Source organism: Rutilus rutilus, assembly GCF_951802725.1.
Source record: "Rutilus rutilus genome assembly, chromosome: 19".
NCBI lineage: Eukaryota > Metazoa > Chordata > Actinopteri > Cypriniformes > Leuciscidae > Rutilus > Rutilus rutilus.
Window position 1 is genome coordinate 21069008 of NC_140232.1, and position 25704 is coordinate 21094711.

The 25704-nt window shown below is 38.3% G+C and overlaps 1 protein-coding gene across 1 annotated transcript; it reads right to left on the reverse strand.

The window, feature by feature from the left end:
- Positions 1-3: 3 nt before the first annotated feature.
- Positions 4-22697, reverse strand: rimkla (ribosomal modification protein rimK-like family member A). Its single transcript, XM_084390391.1, has 5 exons — positions 22017-22697; positions 14427-14657; positions 11629-11715; positions 4180-4383; positions 4-3256 (listed from the first exon to the last, which is right to left on the reverse strand). Exons 1-5 carry the CDS (start codon positions 22177-22179, stop codon positions 2742-2744), a joined length of 1200 nt encoding a protein of 399 aa, XP_084246517.1. The 5' UTR covers positions 22180-22697; the 3' UTR covers positions 4-2741.
- Positions 22698-25704: the final 3007 nt, after the last annotated feature.

A 25704-nucleotide genomic window follows, 5' to 3' on the forward strand; every position in this document is an offset into this window, starting at 1 on the left:
AAATTTCATGTTCTGGACATTTTTTGAATGTCTTTATTGGTATTATTGGTTTTATTACGTAATGACACATAACATCAATGTTAGCGTTCTATCACTAGTAATTTCTTGTTTTAAATTATACAACATTGCTTGGTTTTTGGCATTTAGGTTCCCACTAAAAAAAGGAAAACAAAAACAAAACAAGAGGCGCAATGAAATGAACACATGGAGTCTCAAAACATTTCCCTTTTCCATTCCATAGAACAGTTCATTAGCAGCAACTGTTTTTTTTTTTTTAGTTGTGACGCTAAGTTAATTGCAAAGTCAGAGGAGTATAGTGGTACCTTAATACTCAGAATGAGTATTATTTCATATAGACAATGTTTTCCACTGAGCCAGATCTGATGACGCCATTTTAGCTCTCAGTTCAGATTTAGGACTCCATTCTGAATTGAAGTATTTAGATTTGGAGTCACACCGTTATTATACTAAACATAAGGGGAGAAGAAACTTCCTGTTCAATTCTATCGGAAGTGGAGGCAGAGTGTGTAAGAGTTGGACAACCATATGGTGCGTTATCGCAAACACCGAAAAGTGTCAGAGTTTACAGGGACACTTGTTCTTGAGTGGGATGAGGTGGAGGGTGCAAGTCTCTGGTGGCATGGAATGATGGAACACATCACACACAAGACGGCAAATCACAACGCTTGAGAGGGGGTGGTGAGAAGAGTGTGTGTGTGTCTCAGTTGGTCAACGTCTGTTCAGTCAAACTCACACTAAAACCCTTCGCCACTCTTCAGCCTTTCCCAAGCAAGATTATCGCATATAAACCAGTTTGTCCTTTTTCTCAACAAAACATAAAATTATAAATTAGGAAAACAAAAGACAACAGAACACTAAATATAAAACAAACAAGAAAAAGATTGCATTTAACCATCAGGTCTCACAGCATCCATTTCTTAATATTTTATAACGCTTTGTCCTTTTGTTTATTGATACACATAGGCAGGACTGTCTAACATGAATGTCACGTTTCCAAGGACAGGAATTTGATCAAGGCTGCTTCCCCGAGTTAACTCTAAAATTTCAATTCTATATTTCATCTTAATGTAAACAGTATTTCCTCTAAAGTCTGAACTCACATTTAATTGATCTAAACTATGACGTCTAACATGGCAAACCATTCTGAGCTGGTTTGGATTGTGAGTTTGGTCCATTTGAAGCTTGTTATATGCATTTTAAGACTCAAGGTAAATTTGAATATGCAAATATTCAGAGTAAGGATTTTTAGACATTTCCAAATTGAAAAGGGACATTAAAAGAGTCACTTATTGTTAAATAGATTTAGACTTGAGGAATATGCAGTGCTCAAATCAATACAATTCCTGGTTGTCTTTCAGGTTATTGGCTTTTAGACCACTGGGCTGAATTAAGAGAAGTTGTAGCACCCGTTTGAGTTGACACTTCAGTTTTATTGTTGCAGTATTTTTGTACAAACAAATCGTTGAAGACAAATAGCTTATTCATCGTCATCGCTTAGTGTTGGCAAAACGTTCAGCCCTTGTGGTAAAAACATTAGTATTTAAAAGTCTACTCTATTTCTATGCAACTCACTGTTCAGACTCTAATATGTGGGAGATTTGCTTTTGGAGTGGCAGACATGCAGATTGACGTGTGGGCATTAGCAGGTTTGAATTAGACATTGGATAAAACAGCTTTTTTATTTTTAAGAATATTGTTCCCCGTTCACATTATCTTCCATACTATTGATCTGTAAACAGAGTACATTAACCAATCCAAAATGGTGGACAGTGGCGGTTTCTAAAATGGCCGCCTCAATTACAGAATTACCAAGTAAAAGATGCCCATTAACCAATTAAGTTCCTATAGGCCAAATCATCACTTACACATTAAGGATGGCAATTCAAAATGGGTCCCACATCAGTCAATCAATTTTACAGACACCGGCAAAGCAAATGAAACCTTTACGCTTGTCTGATCAGCAGTAATTCATTTACTACAGGCAGCCATTGCAACAGACTAAAATAACTCATACTCATTCATGCTTTTAAGAGAGTCGGGATGGATGAGAATATTCACAGCTTTCCAGTTTTTGTTCTTGGTGTCCCTCTATGTGTCTGTCTGGATGGGCTTTTTGAGGGCAGGGAGGTATGTGCCTTTGTATCCTGGTGGGCAGTTGAAATTTGGGTCCATTCATTTCCTTTCTCTCTTTCTTTCTCTCACCCCATGCATGCAATGCATTATGCCTTCAGCCAGGCTTTACCACAAGGTTTGTAACAGACAAAATTCATTCATTCTCTCTCTATAATACAGAAGACTTTAATATGTCCTTAAGTGTATGTCAGTGTGTGTGTGTGTGTGTGTACCCTAACCCAAAGTATGAACATCAGAATCCAGTTTGTTGGTCGCTGAAAGGTTACATTTGGGAATCGTGTCCTGATAAAACCACTCTACAGTGCATGCACCCTCAAATTACAGTGGAAAACGCATTTTCAGCTGGTGCACTACAGCCAGACTGGAGTGTACTCTATCTGGTGCACTTCCGAACTGCACTGTACACTTGTTTAATTCTATAGTCTGTCAATGGAGAAGAAACATCAGGGGAGCAGCCTCAGACGGGGGTTTACAGGGAGGGTTAGTATGATTACACGTGTGCATCTGTATGCATTTAATGTCCACTTCAGTATGTGTTGCTCTTTGATGTCTGTGTATCTGTGTGTGTTTGTGGCTGTAATTCCAGCTCACTCAGTCAACAGTTTTATCTCACTCGCGAGGAGGGAGTTGATATTGTAAGCGGGATCTGCAGTGACAGGGTTGGGGCCCGTTTCGTTTAGATCCCCCTCACTCTCGCTGGAGGTGGAGCTTGTGCTCATGGTCGACACGCCGTCAGGGATGGTACAGCTAGTGCCGGGTGGGCAGATCTCGTTGGGAATACACACCTCTGTGGGGATTATCACCTCAGGCTCGCTGCTAGTTTCACTGGTGCTGGAGACCACAGACAGCAGCGACATCTTCCTGCTGAGGCGGTTTGGCAGGAGTGAGAGGGCGTAGTCAGCCACGATACCCGCCACGTCCATTCCGCACGCCTGGTCGAATGCGATGAAGCCTACGTTGGCATTAGCCTCGCACACCACAAAAGAACCATCGTTTAGCTGGAGCAGGTCGATCCCGCAGACGTCCATCCCCAAAATATTGCACACCTGCACGGCCAGCTGCTTCCCCTGCTCACTAAGGGGGCACATCATTCCCACCCCACCTAGAAAAAGGAGTGAAATCATGAGCAGAGGGGCTAATTGGAAATTATGGTCAGTGTTGCTTTTGTTAACTAAAACAATTAAATATTCTAGATCTTTATTCTATATTAAATGAAACTGAAATATTAAAAAAAGTATATGAAAATTATAAATGTTGCCTTGAACTGAAAATTAAATTCAATAGTATTTATTATTGTTATTATTAGGGCTGTCACGATTCCTTGATTAGAGTACTCGATTTAAAAAAAATCCCAGATTGCAATTTACCCGTATCGAGTAACCGGCAAAATACCAGAAGTGGCGCATTCCAAGGACGAGAATCCATGAACCGCATTATTAGATCATTTTGTAAGGCTGCAAGATGTATTAAAACCATACTATAGCATAGTACTATTGTGAATTCACAAAGGCTGCGATTCAATTAAATAAATATATGCCCTGCATGTTTAATATATAGGCCCATGCACTTGTGTCTCAGAATGGCTCAGTTCACTGTTAATGCTTTTCCACATGAACTGTTATCATTTACATGCATGGAGCATGCCTCAAACTCCATCTCTGAATGTTGTGAGTTTGGGTTGATTATAATGTTCATGTGCACCATCAACAGCTTTGTAATGTAAATCATTTATAAACCTACGCTAACACAGGACAATACATCAATATGTTTCTAAATATGCAAACTGATTTCAACTAATCGTGATTTAAAAATGAAAGCTAAACCCTCGCTCCGAGTTAGCATGTTTTGATGTCCGCATATTATTGTTCAAGAAATTAGTGGCTGTAGTGGCCAAATATTTAAAAATAAAATTAAAAATAAATAGTTGATACAGAAAAATAAAAACATCCACAGACACAAAAAAATATCAGCAGGTATTAAAAAAAAATTAATAATTTGGGGGGAGGCAAGTGCACAATTGCATACCTAGTGAACAGTTGCTCTGCATGCGTCCGTCGGTAGAGCAGCGCAACATGGACCCGATCACTCGCCCTCCAACCAGAACTACCCGCACATCCCTCCCATGGCTCTCCTTCACATACTCCTGAAACAGATATGGGGCGTCATGGCGAATCAGATGACATAGGTCTGAGAGGTGGTGCTTATCCCGGGCCAGGAACACAGCTTTACCTGCACAGATCAAAATGTGACATCATTAAAGACCAACTATGATCAAGTGCAAATTTAACAGTAGTGAGGTTTTGACTGTATAAGTACTCCAAAAAATAATAATTTTTGGAACTACCTAAACAAAATGTGTCTACTTTAACAAGTTGTGTAAAAGAAGTTTCAAAGTGTTACTAAAAGCTAAAGCAATGATTGATTCCTCTGCATAAGGAGCAAATAGAACAAATAACAATCCAGGGTTAAATGCGCGAACCTTCATGTGACGACAATCTTGTGGAACAGTGTCAAATGCATCCCTTTCACACATTAACAGAATTTTACACTCTTGATACACAGCCAGGTGTAGCAGCATGAATTTGGCCACATGCAAAACTGTTTTTTTTTTTTTTTTTTTATTAACACAAGGAGGAAGAGAAAATTAGTTGTAATTGAAATGATTCAACCCCCAATGCAAATCAGGTTTTGGCAAAATATACAGACTTTCAGCTGTTTGCAATGAACAAATAAAACAAAAGTAATTGAAATAGCTCAACGCAACAAATGTTTCAAATGGTTTCCCCAAATGAAACTGAAAATACAACTTTTAATGACTTCTGCAGTCTCAAAATTATTCAACCCCTTCATGGCAAGCATATTTAGTACTTAGAACATCCTTTTGCTGTTATGACCTGCTGAAAACAAGATGTATAACCAGACACCAGCTTCTGGTGGTGTTTGAGGAATCTTAGCTCATTCCTCATGAGCAATGAGCTCCAGTTCAGTAATATTCTTTGGTTTGCGTGCTGCAACCGCCTTCAAATCCCACCAGAGATTTTCTATGGGGTTCAAGTCAAGTGACTGTGATGCCACTGTAGAATCATCCAGGAATTCTTCTACAACCAAGCCTTGGTGGAATTTGAGGTATGGTTGGGATCAGTGTGCTGTTGGAAGGTCCAATGATGCTTCAGCTTTCTCGGCATGACGTTTTCTACTAGGATTTCCTGGAAGTTCAATGAATCCATTTTGCCTTCCACACACTGCAGGTTTCCAGTGCTAGAGGATGCAAAGCAGCCCCAGAGCATCACTGAGCCACCACCAGTGTTCTTTTCAGCATATGCTTCATTCTTCCTCCTCCTAACATACAGCTGATCCATAGGGCTGAAACGTTCCAGTTTTGTTTCATCACTCCACAGAACAGAATCCTAAAACTTCTATGGCTTATTTATATGATTTTGAGCAAATTGGAGGCGACTTTTCTTGTGCTTTTGGTTCAGTAGTGGTGTACATCTTGGAGTTCTGGCATACGTTTAGTACGCGCCTTACTGTGCAGCTGAAACCTCAGTGCCTGTTGCCACCAAGGTTTGCTGCAGGTCTTTTGCAGTCATTTAAGGGTTTTTCTGAACCTGCCTTCCCAGAAATCTGGTTTCAGCCGTTGATAAGATTCCTTTTTCTGACCTGTCCAGTAGGGGTGGAACGGTACATGTATTCGTATTGAACCGAAACAGTACGGGCGTCACGGTTCGGTGCATAAATTTACACGGAGAATACACGGTATAAAAATAAATAAAACTTTAATACAAATACAAATAAAAAAAAAAAAAATAATAAAAAAAAAAGTTTACATTTTGTTTTTCTTAAATTAATGAATGTAATGCGGAACTACTGTTAGATACGCGGGTTCTTTTGGGACACCTAATCTGTAGCCCCGCCTTAGCTCTGAAGCAGGCTGCGATGTAAAGATTGCAATTCTGTTGTGAGTGAGTGAGTGAGTGAGGCGCGTGCGCGATCGAAGTCGCAAAGTGTTTAATTATATTTGTGTGTGCGTGGCGCGGGCGCGATCGAACAGAGAAAACATAAAAGCATACTCCATTTTGTTTATACAGGACATCATTCAAACTGCAAACTGTTTAAGTTACTGTTAATTAAAATTAAGGAAAACAAATATATTAATCTGAAATGTAGCAAATTAATTTTCAATTCATTCAGGTACAATTACCAAACATATCTCAAGGTCTTTTTATTAATTTAATTAATAAACTAATAATATAAAACTATTGTCAGTGCACTACAAATAAACTGGTTCTATGCCTTTACTTTATTAATAAAACTTATTTAAAAAATTCAAGGCTAAAGTAATTTATTTTCCTTTGGTGGTACAGCCTGAGACATGCACAAGCCTTCTGCATTTTTGTTTTGCTTTTCCCTCCATTGTACCGAACTCGTACCGAACCGTGATGTCTGAACCGAGGTATGAACCGAACCGTGACTTCTGTGTGCGTTTCCACCCCTACTGTGCAGGTAGTGTAACCACTGTTCCTTTAATTTTGATCTTGCGAACAATGCTTCCAACTGTGTCCCTTGGAACATTTAGTGCCTTCACTATCTTTCAGGACCATTTTGACTCGGCCACCTTTTGACTTAGCCATATTTGTCTCAACAAACCTAGCCAGTTCAGATAATTCATGTGTTCTTGCTCAAGCACACCTGGTGCAACTAATGAAGCCCTTGATTAGTTGCATCAGATGTGCTTGAGACAACACCTGTATTACAGATTTGTGTTGTTGTGAGGGATTTTATTCAGGGGATTTAATCATTTTGAGACTGCAGAAGACATTAAAAGTTGCATTTTCAGTTAAATTTGGGGAAACCACATTTGTTGTGGTGAGCGATTTCAATTACTTTTGTTTAATTTGTTCATTGCAAACAGCTGAAAGTCTGTAAATTTTGCCATTTATCCATGGGCTGAATAATCAATTTTGGTAGGTAATAGTCATCTATCAGATACAAGGAGATATGCAAGACACTAATTGCTGGGAGAGATCACTAGAGCAACCAGGGGTTAAGTGTCTCGCTCAAGGGCAAAAAGGTGAAACAGCAGGATTGTGAACTCTCCCAGATGTTCAACCATCAGGCTGCCGCCACCCCACCCTATTCCTCCTGGGTCAGAGGAAATCTTTCAAAACATGTCACAGCCCAACAAAGGTCAACATTGTGAGCAATTTTGTTTTCATCTGTATAGGTCAATCGACCCGGTACCTTTTTAACAAAGATTTGACTGAAATGTGCGCGTTCTGCTTCACCTAACCAGTTCTCCAACACCTTTAACCAATACATTTAAATTACTTATCCAGTAGTGATCATAAACTGGGTACGAAAAAAAAAAAAAAAAAAACATTTTTTAAAAAGACTGCAAAAAAAGTGACTAATAGGCCATAAATATATTAAAGATGAGATTTGAATGGAACGTTCAAAAATCTCAGCATTCTGAAACCGCATTCAGAGACTGGTTGGGATGATCTGGGAACATAAAAAAAAAAATAAAAAAAATTATATATATATATATATATATATATATATATATATATATATATATATATATATATATATATATATATATATATATATATATATATATACAGTGCAATGCATAAGTTAATACACCCATGCTAAAGTTGACTAAAAAGAGGAATAAAAAATCATATTTTGAAAATTGAACTTAAAGTAACAACATGTAGTTTTTCAACCTTCATAATATATTTCCAAGACCCTTGTGATGGTACATCGACTTACAATAGGTTGAATGACACGTCTGCCAGAGCCTGACGGGGTCTGTATCGCTTTTACTGGCACTATGTAACTTCGGGGTGCGGGTAGTAACCAGAGCTCAAAAAGAACTACAAAATTCGACTGCTTTACGGCATACGTCACTTCGCCAATCACTTCCTCAAATTCGTCCGTGACAGGCCAACCAGCGCGTTTGTTTTCGTGCGTCTGTTTTCGTCATGGCTGAAGCAGCAGCGAAACGTAAGAAGTCCAAGGTTTTGTCGGAGTAGAGTCGGAAGAGGAAAAGGGAGAGTGATAAACTGAAAGGCAGGACGAGGATCAATATTGGTCGAGCGTTTGCTCGCTGGCGTGAGCTTATCGTCAGACCGATGCTGACTTGGCCGTCATGCTGTTGAACAAGTAAGTAAATTGCTTGCATACTATCTTTAGTTTTTCTAATCTGTTGTCTGCCTGGCTACGTTACGGAAACTATCTGGACCTCCATTTATCTTCATGAATCAGCTAACGTTAGTAGATGAGCGAATTATCATTCTGGTAACTTAGCTAGTAAACACTAACATGCTAGTTTTAGATGGTTAGGATGCTATCGCTATCATTCTCGTTCAGATTTGAGCATTGCAATCGACATGCAAATCGCAAATGTTTGAGTTAAAATGTTTAGTCTACTAAACATGTATAAATTATGAAAGGAGGAAGATTAATAATATTATCATTGCCCATATGAAAAAACCCTGCATGCTTCATATACAGTAACAGCCCGTTCTCATCCCAAGTCGTCATATACTGACGCTTTCAAAATTTCTTCAATATCTGACGCACAAAGCACCCTTTAGCGTCCATATGAGACGCATAACCCTACCACAGACCTAAACCTATCCATAACCGAAGCGTCTCATATTGACGCTAAGGGTGCGTTGTGCGTCGGATATTGAAGAATGTTTGAAAGTGACGATTTGGGGATGAGAATGCGTTGACAGTAACCAGACATTCTCTGCAGTAACCGTAAATCATTTTACGACAGCGGTAATGGACAATTCCGCTTCCAACCTGTAGGGCGACCGCAGAGGAAAAGTTCCATGTTGTTGCTTTAATGCATTAATTAAAAAAATTAGGAAAAATCCAACCTTTAAGGACACCAATTTTCTGACATACAATTTTCTGAATAATGTATCGTAAATAAATAAATGTTCTTCCTTAAAATACAGGGTGCATAAGTTAGTACACCCCTATGTTAAATTCCCATAGAGGCAGGCAGATTTTTATTTTTAAAAGGCCAGTTACTTCGTGGATCCAGGATACTATGCATCCTGATAAAGTTCCCTTGGCCTTTGGAATTAAAATAGCCCCACATCATCACATAGCATTCACCATACCTAGAGATTGGCATGGTTTTATTTCAGTTAGCCTAAAAGCTAGTTTGATTTGCATTGAGAGCAATGCAAATCAAACTAGCTTTTAGGCTAACTGAAATAAAACCATGCCAATCTCTAGGTATGGTGAATTTATTTTTATATACATTTATTTATTTACGATACATTCATTCATTCACAAAGAAAATTGGTGTCCTTAAAGGTTGGATTTTTCCAAATTTTTTAAATTAAGGCATTAAGTTCAATTTCCAAAATATGATTTTTTATTCCTCTTTTTAGTCAACTTTAGCATGGGTGTATTAACTTATGCATTGCACTATATATATATATATATATATATATATATATATATATATATATATATATATATATATATATATATATATATATATATATAATCATTGATAAGTGAATGAAATTTTCATAATTTTCTTCAGGTGTGGCTAGGGATGGCCCGATACCGATACTGGCATCGGGGATCGGGCCGATACTGTCCTCATATACTCGTACTCATAAAAATTCGCCGATACCACGCACCGATACCACGTACATTTTGCGAAAAGAAACTGGCCGCCGCGAGTGCTTTGTCGAGGTGAACTGAGTCATAGACGCACGAGCTGGTCGAGCACATCCCTTTAAACAGACAACAGTGGAAAGTTTGTTCAGTCCGATGTCAATGGCAACGAAATTAATGGAGGCATGTAGCTTTAGCTTATTATATTAACGTTAACTGACGAGAGAGAGAGAGGCAGAGAGAGAGACAGAGAGCAAGAAGCGCACTTCCGTTGAATGCTCTTGATTGCTGATCGTTCACTCAGCACATGTTATTTGGATGAAAACTAAATCGTATATGTAAGTAAAGTAAAACATGAACTGTTACCTGACTGAAGTATAACGAGTGGTTCCCTACATTATTACAGGACGTGTGCAGAGGTCAAGAAGTTTCATGAATGCAAACATCCGAAGCGCGCGCCCCTCAAACCAGCGTCTCAGCGCGCGAATACTGAATTAAATTGTCTTTCACGTCTTGCGCTTGTACGGACGAATTCACACACAACTATGTAATAACGCCCGTCTTGGTGAGTATCCTATAGTAAACAAAGTCGGTTATATCTCAAATGAATGTAGCATGTTCAAATGCGGTCCGTGCGCTCGGTCTTAAAGGGGCAGCAGTTTGATAAACCTTCTTCTGTGTTTTAATGTTAATCAAACAAAGGACAAAGAAATTACTCACTGCTCTTGACTAAATAGGCTACCCTTTTCAACTTTAGAAAAATATCCATCTATATATAATTCATACAGTAATGAATATGCTTTTTTTCACATTTGATTACTTTATTCAAATTTCTGTACCTGTTAGATCTACCCGAAAAACTCTAAAAACACTGTTTATTTCATTTGTAGCCTTTGTTCTATTGTATATATTTGTCCTATTTGTAATTCAATTGTTTGTTTCTATTTTGTTACTGACTGCTTACTTGTTTTAAATTCACATTAATTAGGCTGCTAGTTTTTGTTGTATATCAAAATTGGATTAAATAATTGATATTTCACTGGTTTTGACAAACATTTGAACCGCTGACCCAGTCCTCAGCACTGAGCCCTGCTGAAGCAGCTCTAAATATGTGCTGTGCTATTAAATGAAAGATAAAATATGATAGAGCAATAGAATGAACAGTGACAGTAGGCTTACAGAAGCTCATATGCATTTTAGCAGGCTTAATTAAGCATGAAAATAACTGAAAGAAATATATATATTTGATGAACAAATTAAGCCAACTAATATGATTTATAATCTTTTGGTTTATCTACTAATACATTTAAAAATTACAAATGCAGTGAAAATTCAGGTATCGGTTACGGTATCGGTATCGGACTCGTTCTGCAAAAAGTGGTATCGGGACATCCCTAGGTGTGGCCACTGGTCTTAGCTTTAATGAGGCAAGATCTCATCTGACTGTGAGACTCTTTGCAGTTTGTGTAATTCTGTATTGTTGCTGATCAAAGGCAACTACCATTAAAACAATAGCAGTCGTAAAAAAAATATTATGCTTTCAGCACACACACCTCAAATTTGCTTGGGGGAAAAAGAGCAGTGCAGGACAAAGACGCCTTATGTGCACTGGGAGAAAGAAAGACAACCTTTGTTTTTAAGGTAAGAGATGATGTTTCTAAGCTGCTTGATTTCAGAGATCCAGCAGTATAACTTTGAGGCGTTTGTGTTCTCAGGGCTCCTGAAGATCAGCACCCAGATCTGAAGTCTAGTGTGGCCTGTTTCTTTCAGTCCCCAAAAGAGCCATTATGCACACAGACTGTTCTAGTATCAGTTATATACCTCTGTGTCCACGAGCGTTCTTCACCACCACAGGGTAACCCAGCGGCTCAGCTTCATCAATCATCTTGCGGAAGTTGTCGTGTCCTCCTAGAGACACATGCATACACACACACACAGCTTAGTGAATATGTAATGAATGTAATTAAAAGTGAGATTTAATTTGAGTGCCAGATTCCTGAGCAAGACGCAAACAGCTCTAATGAAACAAGCAACACTGCGACATTCAATATCCACATGAGAAGAACTGCAACACTGACAGATTTTTTCTTTTGCCACACACGTTTCCCATTTCCTGGATGGCACTCAGTTCAACTACGTGGCCAGTTTTTGAAGGTTCATGGCTTAAAGATGTTTTAGGAAAATATGTTCTTCAGAAGATACATGACTGCCACATGTTAGACCCAGAGGTTGTGGGTTACCCTCATGGTCTATTTTTATACTTTAAATTTGTTTTCAGTTCCCCTTTAAGAACGTAAATCTATGCCGTTCTATTTGTGTACATTTTATATCATCTCAATTTAGCCAATATGAACAATTTCAATAATTAAAAATGACAATTCATGCTTTGGACACGTATGGTCTGTTATTCATGTTTTAACTATATAAATGTAGCACCTTTCTGAATATGTCACAGCCTATGTTTCTGTCTTCAACAACCTGAACTTGGCAAAACAGACTACAAGCTAGAGATGTTTAAAGGGAAAAAAACAGGTTTGAATTGTTTTCCTTGTATGTATATTACAATGCTAGACAGCATTTGAAATGAGCCAGTGACAAGTAAATGACAGGATTTTAAATTAACGCAACCTCTGGTTTGATAGAACGTGTCCAAGATTAAACAAACAGAGCATATGGAAAGAGAGTAGAAGAAAGAGAAACCTAAGAAGTGGGTATAAATATAATTTAAGCTCAAAGCCAAACCAAAGCCAGTATAACTAACTTCTAAATGTGTCAGCACCCTGTGCATTCTCAAATATATTCTTCATGCTTTTGAAGAGAACATTCATGGATGTAGAATCTGTTTGGCTGGTTTGACAGGAGCAGATGAACTCGTTCAGCGTTCAGTAAGAAAAAGAGAAAATGCAGGGTATGTCAGAACTGCTCTGCCAGGAACTCGTCACTACAGCAGCTGTAACCGTTGTTTAACACCCCACTCCCGTTCTTTTCACTATCTATCTGGTTTTTCCATTCTGGTTTTCATTAGGGTAAAGATGAGGGCTTCCCGTTTCATTCTACAAACCGGAGTGTCGCATAAACAGCAGTTGTCATGTCTGAATAAATGATAAATACAGGAGTGCACATACATTACCATTCAAAATGTTGGGGGTGGTAAGATTTTGTAATGTTTTTGAAAGTCTCTTATGCTCATCAAGGCTGCATTTATTACAGTAAAGACAATAATATTACAATTAAATTAACTGTTTTATGTTTTAGTACATTTCAAAATGTATTTTTTTCATGTGAAGAACAGGAGATGCATTTTCAGCAGCCATTACTCAAGTCTTCAGTTTCACAATCCTTCAGACATCATTCTAATATGCTGGTTTGGCGGTCAAGAAATAGCTTAATATTTTTGTGGAAATTTTGTGTGTGTGTATATATATATATATATATATATATATATATATATATATATATATATATATATATATATATATATATATATATATATATATATATATATATATAGTGCAATGCATAAGTTAATACACCCATGCTAAAGTTGACTAAAAAGAGGAATAAAAAAATCATATTTTGGAAATTGAACTTAATGCCTTAATTTAAAAAATTAGGAAAAATCCAACCTTTAAGGACACCAATTTTCTTTGTGCATGAATAATGTATCGTAAATAAATAAATGTTCTTCCTTAAAATACATGGTGCATAAGTTAGTACACCCCTATGTTAAATTAAAATAGCCCCACATCATCACATAGCATTCACCATACCTAGAGATTGGCATGGTTTTATTTCAGTTAGCCTAAAAGCTAGTTTGATTTGCATTGCTCTCAATGCAAATCAAACTAGCTTTTAGGCTAACTGAAATAAAACCATGCCAATCTCTAGGTATGGTGAATGCTATGTGATGATGTGGGGCTATTTTAATTCCAAAGGCCAAGGGAACTTTATCAGGATGCATAGTATCCTGGATCCACGAAGTAACTGGCCTTTAAAAATAAAAATCTGCCTGCCTCTATGGGAATTTAACATAGGGGTGTACTAACTTATGCACCATGTATTTTAAGGAAGAACCTTTATTTATTTACAAAACATTATTCATTCACAAAGAAAATTGGTGTCCTTAAAGGTTGGATTTTTCCTAATTTTTTAAATTAAGGCATTAAGTTCAATTTCCAAAATATGATTTTTTATTCCTCTTTTTAGTCAACTTTAGCATGGGTGTATTAACTTATGCATTGCACTGTATATATATAGTTCTTATATGCTGATTTGATACTCCGTTATTATCAATGTATATAATATTTTTTTGAAACCAGTGATACTTTTCAGGATTCATTGATGAATAAAAGGTAAAAAGAACAGCATTTATTCAAAATACAAATCTTTTCTAATGATGTCTTTATCAATTTTATCATTTTAAAACATCCTTTCTGAATAAAAGTATTAATTTCTTTCAAAAAAAGAAAGAAAATAAATTACTGACCCCAAATTTTTGAATGGTTACATAAGGTGGTGTATATAAGATGCAAGTAAGAAAAATGTATTCCTTTATTTCTTTTATTACAAAGTGATTATTGGGGAATGATGCGTTAACAGACATAAAGATGATCTCTCACCGTAGGAGTACGTGTCTGGCAGAGGCACTCCATGCCCAGCGAGCTCCTGGAAGGTCCAGAACTTATTGACACAGTTGAGGATGGCCTGAGGGCGGTTGACCAGACGACAGCCCAGCTTCTCCAGGTGACGCAGTACGGTGATGTCGCTGTCCGACTGGACCCATGGGGTCGGAACACGCACCACAGCAACTTGCGGGTATGAGGTAACAATTTCCTGCCCAACCCGCAGACCTGAAAGAAAGAAAGGGAAGATAAATCACATGCTGCAGTACAGGCAGTGCAGTCTGTGTTTTGGCCGCCGCAGTATTGTGTGGAGGGATTACACTCATGTATCTGAGCAAACCAATGAGAGCCAGACTTTCATTTGGATGTGTTGCCCCTTTCTCTTGCTCGCTCACTTACAAACACTCAATATGACATACGAGCTGGCCTTGGCTCACAAAACACACGACAGCATCTCTCTAATACTAAACTGCGGATCTCCTTCTGAGAGCAGTTACACAATGCTGCAGAAGGTCGCTTGCTTTGCCTCGCTATTGCGGCGTTCACGCTGACCCACTAACCCAGTTTGCACTGCTTTCTGTTTTTAATTAAGGTGCCAGTTTGGGTTTATGCTCACTTAACACCAGCCTTCACTTAGTCAAATCTAAAATCAGTGTTAAAGTCAGCGCTCATTGGATTTGACTTAAATCTTGCATTTTGACTGATTACAAATACAAGAGCAGATGAAAGCAATCAAACTTTACTAAAAATTGCAAATATGTAATTTTGTTGTTTGGATGAAACAAAACACAAAATAGAGCACGACAAGAAAGGATTTCAGAGATTACATAAAGCCAAGCATGTGATTAAGTAATTCAAGAGACAACAGGAAATGTAAAACGGAGGATATAAAAGGAGCCATAAGGGAACAAGAGGCAAAACATGAATGCGTCACAGTATTTCTAATCTCTCCTGCTTCTCCGCCATCTTAGGATGGAGCAACACACACAAACCACGACTCAGCATCTTCACTAGCAACTGCTACATCAGCACTCTCTTTTCCTCTCATGGATCAAAGCAGATGGGACTTGAATGCAGTTAAACGGGCATGACAGGACTATATGGGATTTGGGCATATATGAAATAAAATCATTATTGATTCCCAAATTATATAACATTATGTAATGTATTGTATTGTATGTTGACTAACAGACAGTCATCTGCTTAGATTTTTTTACCACCTTGTTGAACAACCATTGTGAGGACAATAGCTCTGTTCCAAAACCTAGTGAATTCCCTAAATAGGCAGCATCCTAATTGTCACACTGTCTATGCAGAGTACCCTCATAAGTTACTCTACAAAGACAGCATCTCAACGTTCTACACAAACAGTGCACACATTGGAAACTGATTTTAATAGAATTTGACTTTAGCATGTTGCTAACCTACAATCATAACACTAAAAAAAAAGAATAAAAACACAGAGCACACAAATATTGGGTGCAAAAATACATTTAAAATTACAACCAATTATAATATTAATTATAACCAAGTTTGGGGTCTGCAAGATTGTTTTAGAGAAATCTCTAATGCTCACCTAATGCTGCATTATTTTTTATCAAAAAAAAATTCAGGATTCTTTCAAAACAACAGCATTTTTTTAAATAAATCTTATGCAATAATGTAAAAGTCAATTGATTATTTTTTTAATGCATCTAAGTAAGTCTATATTCGTAGTTGACATTTCTCTCTGTCCACCATCTTGGATGGTGTCAGTGGTCCACTAGGTTTTAAAACATCACAATTCTTACTCAGTATTTCACAACACTGATAAACATGGTGGTTGCACATTTATTTGTTATTTGGTTTTGAATAAACTAATTACCTGACTAATTCCCAATAAAACCTATAAAACAGTACATTAGACCAACTCTAACCAGCCAGGTACACTAACAGATCTGACGCTCATACCAGTCTGACAAATTTCCGGAGGAAATAATAGTCATACATTCACTGCAGCACAGAGAATCAACCCTTAAAGGGACAGTCCACCCAAAAAGGAACATTCTGTGATCATTTACTCATCCACAAGTTGTTCCAACCTGTATAAATGTATTTCTTCTGCTGAACACACAACATATTATAATGTTGGTACCCAAACATTTGATGGGGCCCATTGACTTCCATAGTATTTTTTATTTTTTTATATACTATGAAAGTCAATGGGGTACATCAACTGTTTGGTTACCAACATTCTTCAAAATATCTTCTTTTGTGTTCAACAGAAGAAAGCAGCAGCACTTCCCCTAACTTCCCCTTTCTGTCAGTCCTGCGGCAGCTGTCATTGTGGGTTAAGAAACATGACTGACTCTCACACACACACTGAATCCAGAGCGAGTGAGGATTTCAGGATAACCTACTGTGTTAAGCACAGTATAGACACAGGGTTAACCTACTTCAGAGGTAACTGTAAGGGTGAGGTGAGCTGGAAATAGATACAGGTATATAAACAGACAAAACAGTGCCTGGATAATACCACAATTATTCAATTTAATCTGCCACTCAAAAGTTTGGGGTTGTAAGGGTGTTTTATTTTTAGTCTCTCTTATGCTCATTAAGGCTATTTATTTCCTCAAAAATATAGTTAAAAGAATAATATTGTGAAATATTACCACACTTAAAATATTATTTTATTTGCTAATATTTTAAAAAGTCATTTATTCCTGTGATGGCAAAGCTGAATTTTTAGCATCATTACTCTGGTCTTGAGTGTCACATGAAATCACTCTATACTCAAGAATTTGATTCTTATTATCATAAATGTTGAAAACAGCTGTGCTGCTTAATATTTTTTCAGGATACTTTAAATAGAAAGTTCTTTGAAATAGTAAAGCCATGTTACAAAAGATCAGTCACTTTTGATCAATTCGATGTATCGTTGCTGAATAAAAGTATTATTATATAGGTCTATATATTTTTTAAATCTTACTGGGCCTAAACTTTTTAAACAGTAGTGCAAGTGAAAATCCATTTGTTTTACTTAATTAAAATGCATTTTTGTGTGTTCTGAATACTTGTCATTCAGCTGCCAATGAGAGAGCAGTACTCAAAACTACATTACCATATTTAAATCCATCCTGTAGAATTTCAACCACAAAAATAAGCCATGTTGGCCAACCATTCATAAACAAGCTGGACCGCCATAAACAACTCTCATACACAAACAGCCTAAATCATGCATGTTAAGGGCTAGAATTGGCATTTATTCCTGTACACTCCACGCTTTATTACACTAGCATACACCACAGAAACCAGAAATTCAGCCACTGAATTTACAGTAGTGTCATCAAACTCTGAGGTTCCTAACTCAAGTGTACCACCTTCTGCATTCGGGGTTCCTACACATTTTCCATTTCAAAATTCCATACTTTTCCAGACCTCTCTCTGTAGATTTTTAAGACTATTTCGCAAATTCAGCATTATTTTACGATTTATGTTTGGTATATACAGTCATCTGTAAATATTTTTCTTTTCTATGGGTTTTTTTCATTGATACTTGAAGTGACAAACAGAGCAGCCCCTAAAATCAAAAGATAAAATAGAATTTTGCATGCACAAGAGCCCTCGAGAAACTATTCACACGCGCACAGGAATATTTTGCGTGCTTGCGCTACAATTTCTAGTTTTGTATATACTATAACTAGGGGTGGGCGATCTTCCCAAAATTTCATATTACAGCTTATAACAAACAATTACGATCTAAATCGCGATTTTGACAATTTTGTGATGTACTATCGAGAATATCCAAATTGGAACAAGCTTATGGACTGGTCAATTTTCTCACTTTAAAACACAGTATTGCTTTAAACAATCAGTTGTCAAAATAGTCATTAAACTAGTGGTCGACCGATATTGGTTTTTGAAGGCTGATGCCGATATCTTAAAAGAGCAGACTGGCCGAAATAATATGAAAATGAATTAAAAAAGAAATCTCTAAATTATATCGACTTACTTTAGATTGTAACTTCTTGATTCTGTGATCATATTACTGTTTTTTTCACAAATAAAGAAATTGTTTGGAAGAAAATAATAAAAAGGAAGTAAACTTAGTAATCTGCTAAATTTGTGCGTACTGGGAATGTTTTTTTTAAAGACAAGGTAACAGTAATTTTACATACAGTACAGTGAAAATTATATGAATATGAAAGTGGGCAACTGAATATATGAAATCAAGGGTTACTTTAAAGTTTGTTGATCGTGCGTCTCCAGTGAAGCTGATCTGACAGTCACGCACAGTAACACGTTGACGACTAAACCTGCAAGGTTTGTGAAATTAAATGTTTATTAGATAGATATTGAAGATTTGTTTAAATTATATAAATGCGCATATGCTGAATGCTGACGGTTAATGAGAAAGTATTAGTGTTTGCCTTTATGTTATTAATAATATAAAAGCAAAAGCTATGATACTCTTTCGTAAACAGTTTACATTCTTTGTTTAACGGTTCTATCCAGTAATGCATTTCGACAAAACCACAACTAATGAAGACGGAGAATGTGACCGCTGTGCTCAGGCGCTGCCGTTCGCAGAGCCTCTAATATCAAGGCCTAATGTCCAATTTAAGGCATCCTCTGACGGAGAAACCATGACATGAATGGGCTGATGGCACGTGCCAACTATGTGCACTGTCCTATTTGCCAAGTTCAAGGGTCTTTAAAAAAAGACTGGTACTGTAAAAATTGCCTGTTCAAAATGTAACTTTCGTTATGGCAGTACATTCAAGGCCTTAGGTCTGCTTTAGCGCATACTCTGTGGCGGCCAAGAAACCACACTGCGAAATGGGCTGATGGCGCAATAGGTGGTTCAGTGTGCAAAACCGTGCATTGTCCTATATGCCAAGTTTAATGGTTTCTCGTGCGCACACGAAAGTCTGTATATATTTTATTTTCGCAAAGGTCCTTCTCTTAGAAGATTTTTTTCATATTGAAAAAGTGCACCTTGAATTCATTCAGGCGTGTTTGACAGTCACTAAAGAATCACTAAATAGCTGCCATGAAAACACACTTCTTGAATGATAAATATTTTCGTTAAATTCTTAATTTTCTATTAAGAAAACTAAATCAGGGCAATAGTCTGGAAATGAACATTTTTCCATAATGCATAGGAACCCTGTACATTTGTGTTTACAAATGTGCAACTTGCTTTTTCCCAGTTGAGATAAACAAGGGGAACTACTGGTACCTCAATTTTAGTGCACAACAGATACCACTGCTATCTAAACACTACACTTCACTTCTCAACCCTCTTCTATGTCTATAAAATCTTCCCTATGACTATTGATGGAAAGAAACGTCTTGGGAAGTAGTTGATTAAATCGTTCCAGTTTGAAGTTTCACTTACCACTAACTACGGTCTCATACAGTCACGTGTATGCATTATCTGCATGTTTGTTTTTCAGCAGGCTTGCAGTTTGTGCATGTGTGAGAAACTGGTGTTAGATTTCACATGTCTTAGAGGAATGGACACTTGACATCAAAAAATAATGCACACATATCGCTCACACCATCACACGAACTGAAAAATCACGCTGCCAAAAGTCCTGAACCCTGATTGCCTATTGATTGTTTGATTGCCGCATGTGGCGTAACACACAGCAGGTGATAAGATAACACACACTCTTGTGGCACACCTGTCAACAGGTTCACAAATAAAATCAGGAAATTATTATTTAGGAATTATGGTATGTCCTCAAACAACGGTCTTTAATTGCAATGCTTTTACTGACATAAGTGATCATGATTATGTGCTGACCTACTCTGCTCCATGCGTCTCAGGTTGATGATGTAACGCAGCAGAATGTCAGGATCTCTGGGGGTTTAAATCCCAGAGCTGACCAACTGTCAACCACCTCTTTACTGGACCAAGACAGAATCCAGGACAGCACATTAAACACACACAGACCTAAACATGACAGGCCAACAACCTGCTCCATTTGTGTTGCTGTCACGTTCTCCATACAGCGGTCTACCTTTGCATTAAAGTAGCTCAATATGGTCTTAGTTCTTCTCTCCTTCTCATCTTGTCTATTCGGGTCTTTCTGTTAGACTGGCAATCCATTATGTCGCGAAGTAACACCACTAAACTTAAAGTAGCTGATTCAAGGCAGAGCTGCATTGGTGCATAGCCACTCCCTTTACCTCAGGTCCATGCAAAATGCTTTATGTCCAGTGCCCATCTGCACCACCTAAAATAAATGCTGTCATGTCAAAAACAGCCCCACCTTCCACAATGGCAACAACGGTGTCAATAACCCAGATTATTATCTTACGAAACACTTTGCAACTTGCTGTCAGCTTATTATGAAAGGGATTAGTTGAGCTGAAAATTAAAATGTCACCATTCACTCACCCTCATGTTGTTCCAAACCAGTATGTTTTACTTCCAAGAAGACGTTAGGCAGAATGACAGACTAGGTCACCATTCACTTGCATTGCATGGAAATAAAGATGCAATTAAAGTGAATGGTGACTCAGGCTGCCAATGCCAACCTCTCACATACTGCCAAACATCTCTTGTTTACCACTGAAGAAAATCAGCATGATGATGGTTTGGAACAACACGAGGGTGATTACATTTTTTTGGTGAACTATCCTTTTAATTTAACAGCATGACCCCCCCACACACGTTTTGTGCATTATATAAGGAGTTCTGTCAGATCAATTTAAGTCTTTAAATGACCTGAAGTCATATTTGGTAACCAATACTGACTCCGATGTTGAAGCATATAAGTGACTATTAAAACTAGACTGGTAAAACAAGATAATCTATGACTAAGAAGAGGTAGGTATGAGTATCTTTAAGCATCCCGGATACCACAAGTTAGACAATGTCTGTCTGTATTCTTAATATTGCTTTACTACCAGACCGTGATGCTATTACATCAGTAATCATCTAAACGACCGACCAAACATCTTTAGACTAAAGTCGCATTTCAGTCGAGGTTTGCACGTGACGAATCGGTTATTTCATTTAACCCCGTTGTTTGTGAAACCTCGCGCAAATGCGTCATAGCATACCAGTTTAATTCATTCCGATCAAAGCTCGCCGATTGCATATAAAAAAAGCTTTAAAAACCTAAAAACCATCGCGTGTGTAGCACCTGGATATAACGGGTCTTTGTGAACGTCGCGCCATCTGCGCTCGAGGCTTTATGTGATGATAATGAACGCGCTCGCGCCGCACACTCGTGACTGTTCGCGCGCACATGGTGCAACAATAAACGGTTATATGATATCTAAATACTGATGTGAATAAATTTATACATTTGATATGGGATTAAAACGATTTCTCGACTATTTTAAACGGCGTTCCATCCATCGGGTAGGCTGTGGTAGCGGACTGAAAGTGGGTTAGGCGGTCACCCACCAGCACATCTAACGTTACACAAAACATTCACACGGTGATGCACATCCGCTCAAAGCAAGCGTGCTAACCATCCACACTGACCAGTTTAGCCAACTCAACAGTTTAAACAACAACCATTTCAGCGCTCGTACAGATGGAATGTATGCGTCTATGAATGTGTATGTGCGCGCGGCGGTTTTTACCGAGCTGTCCGTCCGTGATGGTCAGGACGATTTCATCCATTAGAAGATAGCGGAATTCAACATCGTCCTCGGCGCAGCGCTCCTTCAGAGCTCGCAGGATCTGGACCTGCGGGTATTCCTGGCTGATCCGCCGGTCTGTGATAAACCACACCCGGGAACACATGTTTTGGAGCTCGGAGTGCGGAACTTCGGGTAGCTTATCACAGGGACACGAAGCTGAACCCACACAAAGAGCCGCAACACGGTTTTAAAAACAAAACAAAACCCAGTTAATCCGCTCTAGCCAGATCCAAAATGAAGCAAAAACGCACCTAAAATCGATTTTTAACGAACACGCGGTGAGAGGCGGCAAATTTGCCTCCCAAATAAGCAAAAAATGATAACGCGCTCCCCCCCACTGAGGGCAACAGTAATTGCCCCCAACACGGGCTAACAAAAGCCTCGCTACAGAACTCGGTACCCTTTGCTGACTTCGATTCAGACTTCAAAGATATACCGAAAAAAATCGCGACAAAATGGAGAGAGGGCGGATGAGAGGCTGGATGTTGTGACGAGTGATGCCCCTGCTGATCTCCGGTGCTCGCGCCGCTCTCAGCTCTACGCCTCGTCTTTTCCAGCACGCGCTTCGCGTTTACAACTCTTTCCCTCGCGCTCATGCACAGCCCGCACCAGCCAATGAGCAAGAAGGGCTCGCACTCACATTAACCAATCGCAGTCCACAGTCCTCACCGCGAACCAATCGGGGGAGAGAACAAGAGGAGGCTCGAGATGTCCGCAGGAACCAATGGGAGATGCGAGGTGAACAAGGCAGAGGGGAGGGAGTGACGTATGCGCAGGCGTGCGCGCGCTCGTTCTCTGCTTGGATTTTTTTTGTTGTGTATGAGCGCGTGGCAGGAATTTCAGCAAGGGAGAGGGGAGGGAGTCTCCAAGAGCGCGCACTACCCCCGAACCGGTTCAGACCGGGCGTGGGGAGGTTTGGTTTGGTTTGGATACCAACGCCTGTCTCGCTCATGCTACGTGTTGAAACGTTTTTTAAAAAAAAGAACGGTTGAGCGAAGAAACCCCCCCACCCCGAGGAGGTGGGGAATGAGCGCGTCTGCAGGCGCATCCTCACTCTTTTGTGTAGCTCAACCAGCGTTTTCTTAATGTCGTGGCAACCCCATAACAACAAAACACTGAAGATTTTTTTCTCTGAAAGATAGATGTCGGAAGTTAACGGCGATGTTTAATTTATTTTGTTGTTTTAGTGACAAATACATCACTTGGGGGCTATTCACACAAATCGTTACGGAAGCAGAACCGTTACTATTCTTATGTGAGATCAAATCATCCCACGACAAAATGACCCACTTTGGCTTTGTTTACACCCAGAAAGGCAGAGGGAGGGGCGATGGGGGAGAGAAATCAAGCATTATAGATACATTAAAGACATTATTAAACCAGCCGGTAAATAAATGATGTCTTTAAGTAAAATCAAACCTGTCTCAAATGAATCTTTCTTCTATTCTCAGTGAAATGTGATCTGTACTGTTCACAGAAATAATGCAATGCAGTAAATCCTCAATTCAGCCTTAAAGGACTGTTGGTCCCGCCCTTATTTTGACCTGACACGTCCATCAACCCCCAGCGCCAATTTTCTTAGCCAATCAGCTTTCAATGAATATTTTCAGGGCGGAACATTTATGGCGTGATACTTATTTATTTATGCCGATACGTACAATGTACATTGCACTGCCTGAATAATGTTTATAAAACCGTGACCCATTCATGTTAACAAAGTGCTTTAATATGATGGACAAATTAAAGATTTTCTTATGCAAATGCATTACAAATATATTTTTTCTAAACAAGAACAAGCACGAACTGATAAGAATGTAAATGTGTACCTTGAAATGCAATGTAAGTCGCTTTGGATAAAAGCGTCTGGCAAATGCATAAATGTAAATGTAAACAATGATGTGGGCTACTGTGATGTAAATTTCGTGGTGGTGCGATCATGCGGCGAGTCAACGCTGCCACCTAGTGGATATTATTACTATAACATCAGCACACACTTCGGATAGAATAAGCTTATTTTGGCATGATAAAAGTTATATGTAAAATATATAGAATGATAAATATAATATTTATTTATTTATTTACTTGATTAAGTAACCAGTTGTGCAAGATAATAAACACTATCCATGATTCATTAACATTTCGTTTTTAGTTATAATAAGTCATATTTAGATATACACTGTAACATTGTCACAATAGTAAGTTTGTGTTTATCAGGCTTGTGAGTGGTATTGGTATGCATCTGAAATGCCACTGACATCCTTTACCCTTGGGATGCATAATTGTTGGGGTAGAATAAAAACAAAACAAAAACTGATACTTTTATGTTTATGATACAGGGTGTAGTTTAGCTTGTGATATTATGTAATTAAAAAATCAAACACATTCATTAAATGAACTTAAAACAGAGCAATTTATTCAATCATTCACATTTCACATTAAATTGCTTTTGAAACCCTTTCAAAGCCTGAAAACGTTGGGTCAAGAATATTAGTGCCATAAAGCAAACTTTTAGGCAGAAAGTAAACAATGGATTAAAAGTTTAATAAATAAAGTATTATGGGCCTACATTATATTATATAAGTATTATAAATTAGACTACAAGCTTAACATTTTCAGTCACAACAATCAATCATAGTGTAAACTTTTCGTTGTTCATTAACTTTACCTGTTAACTTGTTCTCTTTCACTCTCTCTCTCTCTATATACAGTGAGGAAAATAAGTATTTGAACACCCTGCTATTTTGCAAGTTCTCCCACTTAGAAATCATGGAGGGGTCTGAAATTGTCATCGTAGGTGCATGTCCACTGTGAGAGACATAATCTTAAAAAAAAATCCAGAAATCACAATGTATGATTTTTTAACTATTTATTTGTATGATACAGCTGCAAATAAGTATTTGAACACCTGTCTATCAGCTAGAATTCTGACCCTCAAAGACCTGTTAGTCTGCCTTTAAAATGTCCACCTCCACTCCATTTATTATCCTAAATTAGATCCACCTGTTTGAGGTCGTTAGCTGCACAAAGACACCTGTCCACCCCATACAATCAGTAAGAATCCAACTACTATCATGGCCAAGACCAAAGAGCTGTCCAAAGACACTAGAGACACAATTGTACACCTCCACAAGGCTGGAAAGGGCTACGGGGAAATTGCCAAGCAGCTTGGTGAAAAAAGGTCCACTGTTGGAGCAATCATTAGAAAATGGAAGAAGCTAAACATGACTGTCAGTCTCCCTCGGACTGGGGCTCCATGCAAGATCTCACCTCGTGGGGTCTCAATGATCCTAAGAAAGGTGAGAAATCAGCCCAGAACTACACGGGAGGAGCTGGTCAATGACCTGAAAAGAGCTAGGACCACCGTTTCCAAGGTTACTGTTGGTAATACACTAAGACGTCATGGTTTGAAATCATGCATGGCACGGAAAGTTCCCCTGCTTAAACCAGCACATGTCAAGGCCCGTCTTAAGTTTGCCAATGACCATTTGGATGATCCAGAGGAGTCTTGGGAGAAAGTCATGTGGTCAGATGAGACCAAAATAGAACTTTTTGGTCATAATTCCACTAAACGTGTTTGGAGGAAGAAGAATGATGAGTACCATCCCAAGAACACCATCCCTACTGTGAA

Coding starts and splice junctions, on each gene's coding strand:
- rimkla (XM_084390391.1), bottom strand. CDS start 22,179: ATGTGTTCCCGGGTGTGGTTTATCACAGACCGGCGGATCAGCCAGGAA. Junction 14,658..22,016: donor CATCACGGACGGACAGCTCG/GTAAAAACCGCC, acceptor TCTTTCTTTCAG/GTCTGCGGGTTGGGCAGGAA. Junction 3,257..4,179: donor GCAGAGCAACTGTTCACTAG/GTATGCAATTGT, acceptor TCCTTTTTCTAG/GTGGGGTGGGAATGATGTGC.